Source organism: Panulirus ornatus, chromosome 2 (genome assembly GCF_036320965.1).
Source record: "Panulirus ornatus isolate Po-2019 chromosome 2, ASM3632096v1, whole genome shotgun sequence".
In the NCBI taxonomy this organism is placed as follows: Eukaryota; Metazoa; Arthropoda; class Malacostraca; order Decapoda; family Palinuridae; genus Panulirus; species Panulirus ornatus.
Window position 1 is genome coordinate 14,757,733 of NC_092225.1, and position 16,172 is coordinate 14,773,904.

The 16,172-nt window shown below is 38.7% G+C and overlaps 1 protein-coding gene across 1 annotated transcript; it reads left to right on the forward strand.

Moving 5' to 3' along the window:
- The first annotated feature begins 1,424 nt into the window (after nucleotides 1-1,424).
- Nucleotides 1,425-13,720, forward strand: LOC139753598 (prostamide/prostaglandin F synthase-like). The gene is made up of 5 exons (XM_071670224.1): nucleotides 1,425-1,685; nucleotides 3,437-3,641; nucleotides 6,741-6,856; nucleotides 7,696-7,845; nucleotides 10,844-13,720. The coding sequence occupies exons 2-5, from the start codon at nucleotides 3,506-3,508 to the stop codon at nucleotides 10,955-10,957; spliced, it is 516 nt and encodes a 171-aa protein (XP_071526325.1). The 5' UTR covers nucleotides 1,425-1,685; nucleotides 3,437-3,505; the 3' UTR covers nucleotides 10,958-13,720.
- The last annotated feature ends 2,452 nt before the right edge of the window (nucleotides 13,721-16,172 follow it).

The window sequence follows — 16,172 nt, forward strand, 5'->3', positions numbered from 1 at the left end:
GTGCAAGTTTGGTTAAAGCATCAGCTTTGTCATGCTCACGGAGGCCTTTATGAGAAGGACGACGACGACAAGCTTTGGACCAGGAAATTGAAGGAGTTCCGACAACTAAACGACACAAGACGTAATCACCCTGTTAAACAGCGGTGATCCACCGACGCAAAGGATGGATCACAGGAGGAGGATGGATCCCAGTGTACTACAACCCTCAGCCTGCTGGCATGTACATCCACCTCGAGCGATTGATCACTCTGCGACGCTGACCACACTCACGATGATCACGCTCTTCAAGAAGCGTGTGGAGGAGCGGTATGCAAAGGAACAGAAGGCAGATATACCATACATCCAGACGAGGGAACTCTGCATAAAAGACTGTTTTGAGGCCCTCCAAGTTTCCGATGTCGCCATTTCCAAAACCAAGCCCACATCCAGAAAACACAAGGGCCGACTGGTACTACTATACAGCAGAGTGAAGGAAAATTAAAAAGTAAACGTGGCTAGAAAAAAAAAACTACCGGAGTAATATTTGATAACGAAAATCTGCTACTAATGAATTATAGAACGGAATTATGTGATATACCGTACACAGGAATAAACTGTACCCCCGAAATGTAAAACATTATTAAATACTACCATTCAAAGAACTCTCAAAGACATTTTGATAATGGTTAAAATAAGAATGGCCAAAAAAAGAAAAATTGTAGTTTTATTTGTATATAACTGAAATGAACAAGCCATGGTGGCGCGGCCATATACATACAGAGTGGAAGTTGCGGAGTATTTGAAGTGGACCAATGCAAGGAAACGTTCAGCAGGACGTCCTTGAATGAAATGGATTTAAGGGCATCAAGAGTTCGCTTGAAAGAAGAGGGAAAACAGTGGAGGGAGATGAAGAAAACTGGCAGTGTAAGCTATGAAAGATTTGGAATCTGAAAGCCGACAGAAATGAATTTTCAATGGCATCTGACGGAAAAATACTTTTCACTAAATCTCGGTAATTGATTATTTGCTTGTCCTGCACTATTAAAGCAAGAAAGATGTAAAGGTTGATTGATTTCAGTGGAAGTTCATATGACATATAACAAAAATACTGTATAAAAAAGTCTTATAAGATACCATGTACTTCAGATGAATAAAATCCGTGGATTACGTCAATAAAAAGTTAAGGACATTTCTACTATGGTCCATTGTATTGCTCAAATACAAGGCTATCTGGTAAACTAGCCTCTATAACATGCGGAAAACTATGTTCCTTCTGATGAAAAGGAGTTAAAGTAAACCACAATCGTATTCTCGTGTGATTATCGACAACATCTTCATATTTGTATTTCTAATGTGAATCCATAGCTAATTAATCGAGATATGCAAGCAAATCCAGACCTTAGTGCAGGAAAGTGAAACTAGATGGCAGTGTGGTGGGGGTTTTCACTTCTCGTAGGTTGTAAGGACAGTTTGTTGTCTTACTAACGGTAGTGTCTTGTCTTACTAACATTCGTTCTCGGAAAAATAAACATTCCCACACCCCAGGAAGTAATATCAGTAGCAGTGACTGCAGTGTCACGGTGACGACGCAGGTACATACCAAACTACCAGTCATCAGAGAGTCATTGAGACTGAACCTATAAACCACGATGACCGTGCTGGAGAAAATAGCTGACAACATTGTCAAAAAGGCAGACACGAAAGAGGTTTGTTTATTAATAATCTTGAAGTTGACGGAATATAATATGACGTATGGATACCATCGGTACAAAATTGATGTATGTAATACGTCCCCATCGCAGTTAAATGTGAATAACTGATAGTGTCATGCAGTGCTAGTGCAGGGATTTGAAAACAGTAACTGTTGGGAGCTTGATTTCGAGCACAATGTCCTGTTTATTAATTTTAGACGATAAACTCAGACAGTACACCTGAGCAATACTGTTCATCTTGGTCATACCTCGCAATTAAAGCAGCAAAAAATAAAAGAAAATTGAAATGAAAAGAAAACTGCCATGGTTTAGTCATAATTATGTAAAGATCCTGAAGGTCTAAGCACTTCCTGAATATATTTTTGTATTTATTCCATACAATATTTAGTGTACATATTTGTTATGCATACCAATTACTGTACGTCTTTGCTCTGGGTACTGCTCGTCGTCTCTCTTCATAACACAAGTTGCACTACTGCATATCATTGTCTCATACACTTGTAGCATGTTCTTATTCCAAGTATTTACCATTGCATGTCTTTTTTCCCCATCACTTAAGGCATGTTTTTGTTTCATATTAATTACAGTATTTCTCTGCCGGCTAATATTTACCGTAAGTTTAGTTTATGATAGTAGACTGCTTGTATGTAAGAGTCAAAAGACCATATAGCCCAAGAAAATTACCATTAGCCACTGCTTTTTCCATATTTTAGGTTTGCTTTTTTTGTATACCTTTTTAAGAAATGTCAGAAGGTACAAAACATGTACCATATATTTGCATAGTATCCTTAGGGATAGGGGAGAAATTACTTCCCACGTATACTCAGCGTGTCATGGAAGGCAACTAAAAGGGGTGGAAGCAAAAGGCTGGAAATCATCCTCTCCAGTTTTTACTTTTCCAAAAGAAGGAACAGAGAAGAGAGCCAAGTGAGGATTTTCCTCTAAGGCTCAGTCCTCTGTCCTTGACGCTATCTCAGCAACATGGGAAATCCATCCACTTTCTAGCTGTCATGTATGATACACCAAATACCAGATTTCCATACCTAAAGCTGAACACCACAAACCTTTTCATGGTTTTCCCTGACTGTTTGATATGCCCAGCTGTCATAACTTAATCCTCAGAAAGTTGCCCGAGAATTTACCCAGAGGCCTCTTAACTATGAAGATACTGTATGGTATATTTCTACCCTAGAACTTTCATTTCATACTTCTTACTACCTGATCTTTATTGAATTATTTGTACTAACAACCCTATTCCTTTAATGTTTTCAATTCAGCTTCATCTTTACACTTATCTCGCATGACCAGTTCTGAACAGAAAAGCATGTCACTCAGTTTCTTTTTTAATTGTTTTCTTAGTCCCAGAAATTTGTTTAGAATTGCACTAGATTTGCTTTTTATGTGGTATGTTAGTGGATTTGATTTAATTTAAATAAGGTGAAAACTGTTTGCCTCATTTATTTCCTAAATGGACACTTTAAGTTTTGATAGTTTAATTTCTGCCATCTTTCTTGAGAATTTGCCATGTGTGATTTTACTTGAATTATGAACCTTCTTCATGAGCTGTTCATTGACTGTTTATCATTCTAACTTCTCTTTTTTAAACTCACTGTAAACACACTTTATTTTGAATCATGCCTAGTGGATACTCATAACTTATCTTTAGATTTATATTAAGAAATGTAATATTTGCAGGAGGTGAGATGAGATCTTTAGATTTATATTAAGAAATGTGATATTTTCAGGAAGTGAAGATGAGCAGTTTCTGGTCAGAAGGGGGATGCATTTTGTTCTTCATGCGACGGTTTGGATGAATGTTCTGCAGGGTGGCTGCTAAAGAGTTAAGTCTCTTAGCGCCACAGCTTGCTGAGGCTCAAGTCCGACTTATTGGCATTGGTCTCGAAGAAATTGGCTTAGAGGAATTTATGGCTGGCAAGTTTTTTGAAGGAGGTGAATAATCCAAATCGTTATTTGTTTAATCATATGTGATAAGTATGGTAGATCATGCCTAATACTGAATCATAAACTCTCCCTGTGTGTAGAAATGATTAGTTTTCCCTTACAGATTATGCACATAATAACCATAAGTAAATACGCAGAAACTATTATACTTTCCTCAGTAATCCTTGAAGTACAGTTTTGAATGAACTGTGTTGAGGTGGGAGGCTGGCCAAGGTATGATCAGTCCATTGGCTGAAGCAGGGGTAGTGATGCTGTTTCCTGTAGGATGGGATAGCACCAGGGATGGATGAAGGCAAGCAAATATAAACATGAATATGTACATGTATATAAAAAGAGCGTGGTTGAGAGAGCAGAAGAGGGTGTTTTGAAATGGTTTGGGCACATGGAGAGAATGAGTGAGGAAAGATTGACCAAGAGGATATATGTGTCGGAGGTGGAGGGAACGAGGAGAAGGGGGAGACCAAATTGGAGGTGGAAAGATGGAGTGAAAAAGATTTTGAGTGATCGGGGCCTGAACATGCAGGAGGGTGAAAGGCGGGCAAGGAATAGAGTGAATTGGATCGATGTGGTATACTGGGGTCGACGTGCTGTCACTGGATTGAATCAGGGCATGTGAATAGTCTGGGATAAACCATGGAAGGTTGTGTGGGGCCTGGATGTGGAAAGGGAGCTGTGGTTTCGGGCATTATTACATGACAGCTAGAGACTGAGTGTGAATGAATGGGGCCTGTGTTGTCTTTTCCTAGCGCTACCTCGCACACATGAGGGGGGAGGGGGATGTTATTCCATGTGTGGCGAGGTGGCGATGGGAATGAATAAAGGGCAGACAGTATGAATTATGTACATGTGTATATATATATATATATGTCTGTGTGTGTATATATATGTGTACATTGAGATGTATAGGTATGTATATTTGCATGTGTGGACGTGTATGTATATACATGTGTATGGGGGTGGGTTGGGCCATTTCTTTCATCTGTTTCCTTGCGCTACCTCGCAAACGCGGGAGACAGCGACAAAGCAAAATAAATAAATAAATATATATAAATGTATGTATATGTCTGTGTATATGAGCGGATGTGCCATTCATCGTATGTTTCCTGGCTCTGCCTCGCTGACACAGGGAACATCAATTAAGTATAATAGATATAAGTAAATGAATTATATATATTATTTATATTTATTTTTGTATTATACTTAATCATTGTTTCCCACATCAGCGAGGTAGTGCCAGGAAACAGATGAAGAATGGCCCAACCTCTCATATAAACATATATATACATCATCACCCAGACACGCACATATACATACATATACATATCAACATCTACATTCATATACATACACGGACATATATATGTATATACTATTATCATACATAATCACTGTTTCCTGCATCAGCGAGATAGCACCAGGAAACAGACAAAGAATGGCCCATCCACTCATATACACACATATATATATACCCCAGATGCTTCACATGCTGTGGTTCAGTCCATTGACAGCAAGTTGACTCGGTATGCCACATCATTCCAATTCACTCTGTTCCTTGCATGCCTCTCACCCTCCTGTATGTTCAAGCCCCAATCACTCAAAATCTTTTTCACTCCATCCTTCCACCTCCAATTTGGTCTCCCACTTCCCCTTGTTCCTTCCACCTCAGACACACATATATCCTCTTTGTCAATCTTTCCTCCCTCATTCTCTCCATGTGTCCAAACCATTTCAACACACCCTCTTCTGCTCTCTCAACCATACTCTTTTTTTTATTCCCATACATCTCTCTTACCCTGACATTACTTACTTGATCAAACCACCTCATGGCACATATTGTCTTCAAACATTTCATTTCTGGTACATCCACACTCCTCTGTACAGCTTTATCTATAGCCGATGCCTCGCAAGCATATAACATTGTTGGAACTACTATTCCTTCAAACATACCCATTTTTGCTCTCCAAGATAACGTTCTCTCCTTCCACACATTCTTCAACACTCCCAGAACCTTCGCCTCCTCCCTCATCCTGTGACTCGCCTCTGCTTCCATGGTTCCATCCACTTCTAAGTCCACTCCCAGATATCTACAACACTTCTCTTCCCCCAGTTTTTCTCCATTCAAACTTACATCCCAATTAATTTGACCCTCAACCCTACTGTACCTAATAACCTTGCTCTTGTTCACATTTCCTCTCAGCTTTCTCCATTCACACACTTTTCCAGTCTCAGTCACCAACCTCTGCAGTTTCTCACACAAATCAGCCACTAGAGCTGTGTCATCAGCAAACAACAACTGACTCACTTCCCAGGCCCTCTCATCCACAACAGACTGCATACTCACCCCTCTGTCCAAAACTCGTGCATTTACCTCCCTAACCACCTCATCCATAAACAAATTAAACAACCAAGAAGACATCACACACCCCTGTTGCAAACTGACATTCACTGGGAACCAATCTCTCTCCTCTCTTTCTACTCATACACATGCCTTACATCCTTGGTAAAAACTTTTCACTGCTCCTAACAACTTACCTCCCCCACACAGCTCATTCTTGGTAACTCTAGATTTTCCTGCGGTGAGCACTCTGTGCTAGCCCTGCCTTCTGACAAAATGGTAGAAGCAATAGATAGAAGCATTAGGCTGGAACATTTAGATAGGAGCATTAGGTAGAAGTAGTATGCAGAAGCATTAGGTAGACACATTAGGTAGAAGTAGTCAGAAGGAACATTAGGTAGGAGCCTCTGCAAACACTGCACTAGAGTTGCCTTCTATTAGGCTCTGTTAAGGGTGAGGCATGAAGGCTAAGAAGAGGCACGAGTTCTTTGGTTATGGAGACTTTACTGCCAAGGCCACCCCCTGAGGGAGTTCCAGTTGGAAGAGGCATCGAAGATATAGATAGTTAGATAGAAACTGTATTCTTTTTCATCCTTCAGCAGTAATGGTCTTGCTGAAATTGACATTTTGGTTGCAATGTAACCACTTTTAAAGTAAGTTCTGGTAACAGATAGCATATTATAAATGCAGCCCTGTTCCAGTTCTCTTTCATACTAGTTTGTGTGAAAATTACATATGTAATTTACTTTCAGAACTGTACATTGACACTGACAAGAAAAGTTTTAAAGCTCTTCAGTATAAAAAGTTGGGCTTTCTAAACATGGTCCCAGCCCTTCTTTCCCGAGTGGCACGTGAAGCAGTAAGAAAGGTAATAGAAGCAATAATGCTTTTTGCAATTTTATTACATTTGCAGTAGCTCATAGTTATATTTTACTGCACAATTAGATAGCTTCCTGTTGAATGAGAACAGCGGATTATATAGGTTGCTATATCTGATGAGTAATTTTGAACATATTTTCTTTGCATTTATTAGAATGTACAAATTTCAAGGAATGAAATTGGTAGCAGCTAGTTCCACTTAAGTTCAGACTAATGAAGAGATTGTGAAAAGGAAAATTGACTAAGAGGATCCCAGTTTGAAAAGTAAGCATAAGCACTGCCCTTGGAGAAGAAACAATGGTAGAGATTTTGGTTACTGATGTGATAGTGTTGGGAAGAGGCATCCATCGACATTTGAGTTCGAGAGAGAATAAGCAGATAATGAAGGAAGTAAACAGATGTTCTTTAACAGAGGGGATATTGGATTTAAGGCTGCAGATGTTTTCACAAATGGAGAGAGAAAGGGCCTGATCCATTAGCAATGCTGGTAGAGGTGGAATGGATTCCAGAAAACTAGCCAGCCCTTGTCCATCAGAGGCACCATCCCGACTTGGAACCAGGGAAAGCTCAGGTCGGGAAAAATAGGAAAAAAAAATAAGTCACAGTTTGTATGCAGTCATGTGTTACATCTGAAAAGGAGAGATTGTCTGTGGATTGAATGTCAGCAACCCACTGACACATGAAGCCATAAGCCATGGGGTAGTGTGACAACCAGTGCAGTGCTAGCTCACTGCGTGTTCACTGTTTCAGTCACTATGCATTCATATTTGATGTGGCTCATAGGTATTATAACTGGATTCCCTTAATATCATATTTTTTTTTGTTTAGGGCAAGGAGTGGGCAGTAGGAGGTGATATGAAAGGAGATGGATTCCAGAATGGAGGACTGCTAGTTGTGGGTTGTAAAGGAGAGAAAGTTCTCTATGAATTTAAGCAAGAAAATCCAGCTGATCATGCTGAAAACTCAGCTATTCTAAAGGTAAGAGAGAAAGTATAGTATTCTTTTTTATATGATGATGATATGCTAGAATTTATTTTTTTTTTTTTTTTTTTTTTTTTTTATACTTTGTCGCTGTCTCCCGCGTTTGCGAGGTAGCGCAAGGAAACAGACGAAAGAAATGGCCCAACCCCCCCCCCCATACACATGTACATACACACGTCCACACACGCAAATATACATACCTACACAGCTTTCCATGGTTTACCCCAGACGCTTCACATGCCTTGATTCAATCCACTGACAGCACGTCAACCCCTGTATACCACATCGCTCCAATTCCCTCTATTCCTTGCCCTCCTTTCACCCTCCTGCATGTTCAGGCCCCGATCACACAAAATCTTTTTCACTCCATCTTTCCACCTCCAATTTGGTCTCCCTCTTCTCCTCGTTCCCTCCACCTCCGACACATATATCCTCTTGGTCAATCTTTCCTCACTCATTCTCTCCATGTGCCCAAACCATTTCAAAACACCCTCTTCTGCTCTCTCAACCACGCTCTTTTTATTTCCACACATCTCTCTTACCCTTACGTTACTTACTCGATCAAACCACCTCACACCACACATTGTCCTCAAACATCTCATTTCCAGCACATCCATCCTCCTGCGCACAACTCTATCCATAGCCCACGCCTCGCAACCATACAACATTGTTGGAACCACTATTCCTTCAAACATACCCATTTTTGCTTTCCGAGATAATGTTCTCGACTTCCACACATTTTTCAAGGCTCCCAAAATTTTCGCCCCCTCCCCCACCCTATGATCCACTTCCGCTTCCATGGTTCCATCCGCTGCCAGATCCACTCCCAGATATCTAAAACACTTCACTTCCTCCAGTTTTTCTCCATTCAAACTCACCTCCCAATTGACTTGACCCTCAACCCTACTGTACCTAAATATTTATGACATAAATAAATATAATGTTGAAATGTATATGTATGTATATGTGTGTGTGTTGGCGTTTATGTATATACATGTGTATGTGGGTGGGTTGGGTCATTCCTCATCTGTTTCCTTGTGCTACCTCACTAATGTGGGAGACGGCAGTTAAGTATAATAAATGATGAATAGATAAAATATTTCATTTGTTTTTCGATAAATTTATATGTATTTTTTGTATTATTGTTATTATCACACTATTATTATTATATTTTTTCATACGTGGTTGCTGCTTCTCACATTACCAAGGTACCATTAGGAACACATGAAAAATGACCTCATCCTCTCATACCCACTCTCCAGCTGTCATGTATAATTCATTGAAACTAGAGCCTTCTTCTGTCAATGAAGACCTCTCTGTGGTTTCCCCAACCACTTCATGTGCCCTAGTTTAGCCATTTGCAACACATCATCCGCTGTAAACCACATCACTCCAATACGCCCTGTCTTGTGCATGCCTTTCACATTCCTGCATATTCAGGCCCCTAATCTTCAAAGCATCTTTCACTCCCATCTTTTCACCACCTCCTTAGTATCCTTGTTTCCCTTAATCTTTCCATGTCAAACATGTATACCCTTTTAGCCATTCTTTCCTCAATCATTCAGTCATTCTTTCCATATGACTAAACCATTTCAGATTACCCTCTTCAGCTCTCTTATACAATGTCTCTTATAAACGCACATTTTTTTAAACATTTTTTTCTTTTTCTTTTAAACTATTCGCCATTTCCCGCGTTAGCGAGGTAGCGTTAAGAACAGAGGACTGGGCCTTTGTGGGATATCCTCACCTGGCCCCCTTCTGTTCCTCCTTTTGGAAAAAAAAAAAAAAAAAAAACGAGAGGGAAGGATTTCCAGCCCCCGCTCCCTCCCCTTTTAGTCACCTTCTACGACACGCAGGGAATACGTGGGAAGTATTCTTAATCCCATATCCCCAGGGATTTTTTAAACATATCATTTCTAATTGTATCCCCCATCATCTCAAAGCATATTTTCCTCAAACATTTAATTTCCAGCACATTAACGCAATTCTTTTCATTTTTGTCTAACACCTACATCTCGCAGCCATACAGCACTGATGGGCTACCATATCATCACACATACCCATCTTTTCCCTTAGAAACTTTCTCTTCACACATTCCTCAGAGCACCCAAGATTTTAGCCCCCTTACCTACCCTTTGGCTCCATTTGAATACACTTCCAATAATAAGTTTCATTTTTCTGCTAAACCTAATAATCTTGCTTTTATTCACATTTACAATCAACCCTTACAACCATATGATGAATTACCTGATGCTAAGTTTATCCTCAAGAAGAAAAACAAAAGGCAGATCTTACTTAGCTTGATAATAACTTCATTTGAGTAATCTGCTTTGTCTATTTCCTATCTCTCAGGATCACAAATTTCCCAACTAAGCATACGAGATATATTAATAGTAGTAGAGTTACATGAATCAAGCAAATACCCCTTGTCAACACTGTAACCTTTTAATGATATAGACTATGGCCATAGAACTGTGAAGGTTGATGTACGCTGGAGATATGAAATGACTCGAGAGTAAGGATGGACGATACCTAGATGTTTTCTAGCATATTCTTTGTGATTAGCTATTGGCTTTTTGACACAATGAGACAAGATAATTGGTTGAAATTAGAAAGAATTTTGAAAGACATAACTGCAATATCAAAAAATATTTTCCTTGTTTCTAATTTTAGAAGAATATATTTCTGATTGGTTCCATAGGCCACAGTACTGAAAGTTCAGAAAATGACAGATAGAAAAGTAATAACTTTTGAAAGCCAGGTCTGATTATAATTGATTTATTATAAAACATTTTGATATTTGTGAAACAAATTGTAACACCTTACCCATTCTTGTATGGTTTAGCTTTTAGTGAATTTGCTTTGTAAAGATTTTCCTACTTGGAGCCTCTCCATATCTATCCTAAATTGAGAGGTTTTTGGATCAGAAATGAAATGGTCCTTTGGATAATCTAAATTTTCAGAGAATTACCACATTGATGGTATTTGATTCCAGGCCCTTGGATTAGAAGCTTCAGAAGCAGCTCAGAAAGAAGGTGTAGAGGAAGATGGTGTAAATGTAACTGATCTGGAGTGTGAGGAAGTTTGTGCAATGCCACCGAAGAAATAATTTATGTAAGTGTTCTTCTTTCATTATTATTTTTATTATTTCAATCATGCTTTTATACCTATTAATGTATACATTTTTATTGTACACAATCTTTGTCTCAGGTTTATGTATGTTAAATATTATCATATTTTAGAGGTATGGAGTTACTTCAACATTTGTCAGAAAATCAGAATACATCAGCTTTGAACTCATTTTCTTGGCACAAATGATTTTTCTTTACTTAAGGTTTACACAAAATTTACCATAACACCATTTAAATATGGGCACGTTATGAGCATTTGAATAAACGTATTGAAGATGTCATGTGAGTGTTACTCAAATTAATGGTTATGAAGAATTGTATTCATTAAATTTAGTTACTTTTTTCACAGTTTATTTATATATGAAACTCTGTGCCATATGAATATTATTCTAATTAATGGTTGTTAAGAACTGTATTCAGACATTGAATTTAGATACCTTTTCACTGTTTATTTATGTATGAAGCACAGTGTATTGATATTTTTTCTGTCATTGCTGTTCCATATATGTGATAAAAGCTTTTGATAACTTCATTTAAGTTTTTAGTAAGATTTGAATTAGCACTCAATAAAGGAAATGTAGAGGGAAGCATAAGAAAGTTTAAGTTAGTTTTCTCTAAAGACCGTAATTATGAGTAAAAAAATTTGGCTGTGATGTTGGTTTTGAGAATATTTTATTGGAGATAGATAATTAGAATATATTAGTAAGTAGCTCAGTATTGGTAAATGCCAAAACGTCAAGCATTGTACTGTATCTTTTTAGCATTGTGATATTTCAATTCCATGTGTACACTCCATCTGCCCCAAAAGTTTTCTAAGCCTCATGAATAAATGTTAGAAGCATTTTATATGCCGTCCCTTACACAAAACGGTAGCCTCTTAAGCAAAATAGGTATGTTAATGTGAAGGCTGGCAAAAACTATGGTTAATAACACTTGCCACTTGTGCATGTCCACATTTTTTAATCCTCATCACATAGGGTGTCATTACAGAGCATTAACAAGGTATTATGCTGTCTCTTGGGTAAGGATGTGTTTGGTATCTGTTATACTGCATGAAGGCATTTTTGTAGCAGTTGTAATGAGATTTCAGCATTGCTTAGCACAGTATTAGTTCTTCAGTGTTTAGAGGGTCCCGTTGAGGTACACCATATGTCATACATGGAAGTGACTACATTCACAACTGGAGTGCTATAAAATGGGTCCTAGGGTTACTTATGATATATGATATTCATTTTGTTAATGAAACCCCAGCACTACCTTTATGGGGCTCCTGAAGATTTTAACCTGCACCACATGTAGGAGCAAGTTAAGGTGGGCTTCCCTGGGATGGGAAGGCCATCAGCAACACTGAACTCCTTTCTGTTCGCTAAGGATGATGCAGCCTCGTCAAAGATGGCTTTTTGTGTATGTTATTTGTCATTTGTTGGCAAAGCCTGGATACACCTATCCACATATAGGTCATCATAACCTGGTGATCCATCCTGTCAAAAGCAAATATAACAGTGCTGCACATCACACAAAACAGAGCCCACATAAGTCACTGGCTGTCAAGAAACTATAAACATTCAACACCTGCACAATAGAATTAAAAAAAACTTTTAATACAATCTCAATTAAGCATTCTGTACTTGCAGTTCCCCCTTTTTCCACCAGATATGACATTAACAAAACATATACACACTGAATTAGTCAAAAACCAGTGATTAGGCAAAGGGTGAGGAGGAAGTTGCATTCTTCATTAAAGTTTAATCATTTTTATTAACATTATCTTAGGTGCCTGTTAGGTATAAAAAAACTATGTTAGTAAGGTTTCTGTCCAATAGCTACCTCCTCTGATCATAAATGATAAACTGTATCAGTGTTCTCTTGCAGCTATTGGTTTATTAATTACAGTACGCTCTGTTAGAGATTTGTAGCCATATATTAATCACTCCTGTTTCCATTAATTTATGTCAGATTTTTGTCACAAATCTAGTTTTGTTGATATTTTTTAAGAAATTTCATTAATAAACAACTTTTCCTCATAAAGGTTTCCTTTTTCTTAAAAGAATCACAGTTTTGGACTTTTTCTTGCGATCAACAAAGTTTGATTAATAGATAACATATTTTGATCAGTGACAGTTTGTGAAATTGTTGGAGTGAAAGCTTTCTTTTTAGGTTTGTTCCAAATAACATAATTTGGAGAACATAGATAAGGGCCTCCAACAGTGAGGATAACTTTGATATGACAATAAGTAAAGTAATTAGCTGTTTAAGGTTGGACTGTCACATTCACAATTTAATTTTGTTGCGGCAGTTTCATAGATAGTTTAAGAGATTTATGATAAAGCATAAGGGATCAGTTTGGTATTGGTACTGTTCAGTGCACCTCATCTGGATCCTTTAGGCCATCAATTAGGCCATGATCTTGTTACTGAGTTTTGCTTGGCATTTGTAGACACACTGTGACTGAAGGTTTGTAACTCCTTTTGTTTTATAGAAATCTGGTGCTGATTATAAAGACAATAGTTGCAAAGAAAAGCTTTTGCTGTTTGTTCAGTCTGTCATGTAATTTAACATTGTTTGTGGTTCTTTCCAGTGATGATAATCTCTTGTACTTTATGGCTTACGTATATGAAATCTTGTTATGAAATGTGAAAGCAGGATGCAAGATGGAAGGTGTTTGTGAGCTATACTAGGACAAGTGAATATATCAGCTGCTGTATTTGAATATCTCGGAAGATTAAAGCTGTTTTCTCATACCTCTGCATTTGTCATTTCCTCATACAATAAAGTGATATCAAATGAGGCTAGTTAATGTTATTGGGAAACATACATATTTTTTTTTTCAATTTCCCACCGTAGTGAAGTAGTTTCAGGAACAGATGACTAAACCTTTGAGAAAAAATCCCCACTAGGGTGCTCCCTCCGTAACTATATTTAGAAGGAGATTTCTGGCAACCTGTTCTTACCTCTGTTGCCTTCTGTGACACACATGAGGTAAGTGCATGGTATCCTTTATCCCCTCTACGTAGGGATAAGTACATAAATGATTTATAAATACAAAGTACTTTGGACATGGTGCACTCAGAGTGGGCATCTACATGATGCAGTCGGATAATTAAGTTGCAGGAGAAAGACATCATGCTGACTCTTTCTATCCATGACTTAATGTTACATAATTCTTAATTATGAATTGAAAGCATGAGAGATGACATATCAGGCATAAAATGCAATGAGAGTAGTTGGTAGGAATGTTAGACAGTAGCATTAGGGAGAAATATTAAGTAGAGGTAGCAGGTAGAAGCATTGCAAGGGAACTTCAGGTAAAAATAGTGGTTTAGAACATTAGGAAGACATTAGGTAGAAATAGTTGGTAGAAGCATCAAGGAGAAACATTTGGTAGCTGTAGTTTGTATTTTAACTTGTATTTCAACTTTCTAAAAGGGGAAACAGAAGGAGTCACGCGGGGAGTGCTCATCCTCCTCGAAGGCTCAGATTGGGGTGTCTAAATGTGTGTGGATGTAACCAAGATGAGAAAAAAGGAGAGATAGGTAGTATGTTTGAGGAAAGGAACCTGGATCTTTTGGCTCTGAGTGAAACGAAGCTCAAGGGTAAAGGGGAAGAGTGGTTTGGGAATGTCTTGGGAGTAAAGTCAGGGGGTTAGTGAGAGGACAAGAGCAAGGGAAGGAGTAGCTCTATTCCTGAAACAGGAGTGGTGGGAGTATGTGATAGAGTGTAAGAAAGTAAACTCTAGCTTGATATGGGTAAAACTGAAAGTTTATGGAGAGAGATGGGTGATTATTGGCGCATATGCACCTGGGCATGAGAAGAAAGATCATGAGAGGCAAGTGCTTTGGGAGCAGCTGAATGAATATGTTAGTAGTTTTGATGCACGAGACCGGGTTATAGTGATGGGTGATTTGAATGCAAAGGTGAGTAATGTGGCAGTTGAGGGAATAATTGGTATACATGGGGTGTTCAGTGTTGTAAATGGAAATGGTGAAGAGCTTGTAGATTTATGTGCTGAAAAAGGACTGGTGATTGGGAATACCTGGTTTAAAAAGAGAGATATACATAAATATACGTATGTAAGTAGGAGAGATGGCCAGAGAGCGTTATTGGATTACGTGTTAATTGATAGGCGTGCGAGAGAGACTTTTGGATGTTAATGTGCTGAGAGGTGCAACTGGAGGGATGTCTGATCATTATCTTGTGGAGGCGAAGGTAAAGATTTGTAGAGGTTTCAGAAAAGAAGGGAAAATGTTGGGGTGAAGAGAGTGGTGAGAGTAAGTGAGCTTGGGAAGGAGACTTGTTTGAGGAAGTACCAGGAGAGACTGAGTACAGAATGGAGAAAGGTGAGAACAAGGGAGGTAAGGGGAGTGGGGGATGAATGAGTTGTATTTAGGTAAGCAGTGATGGCTTGCGCAAAAGATGCTTGTGGCATGAGAAGCATGGGAGGTGGGCAGATTAAAAAGGGTAGTGAGTGGTGGGATGAAGAAGTAAGAGTATTAGTGAAAGAGAAGAGAGAGGCATTCGGACGATTTTTGCAGGGAAATAATGCAAATGAGTGGGAGATGTATAAAAGAAAGAGGCAGGAGGTCAAGAGAAAGGTGCAAGAGGTGAAAAAGAGGGCAAATGAGAGTTGGGGTGAGAGAGTATCATCAAATTTTAGGCAGAATAAAAAGATGTTTTGGAAGGAGGTAAATAAAGTGCGTAAGACAAGGGAACAAATGGGAACCTCAGTGAAGGGGGCTAAAGGGGAGGTGATAACAAGTAGTGGTGATGTGAGAAGGAGATGGAGTGAGTATTTTGAAGGTTTGTTGAATGTGTTTGATGATAGAGTGGCAGATATAGGGTGTTTTGGTCGAGGTGGTGTGTAAAGTGAGAGGGTTAGGGAAAATGATTTGGTAAACAGAGAAGTAGTAGTAAAAGCTTTGCGGAAGATGAAAGCTGGCAAGGCAGCAGGGTTGGTTGGTATTGCTGTGGAATTTATTAAAAAAGGGGGTGACTGGTTGGTAAGGTTATTTAATGTATGTATGACTCATGGTGAAGTGCCTGATGATTGGTGGAATGCCTGCATAGTGGCACTGTACAAAGGCAAAGGGGACAAAGGTTGAGTGCTCAAATTACAGAGGTATAAGTTTGTTGAGTATTCCTGGTAAATTATATGGGAGGATATTGATTGAGAGGGTGAAGGCATGTACAGGGCAT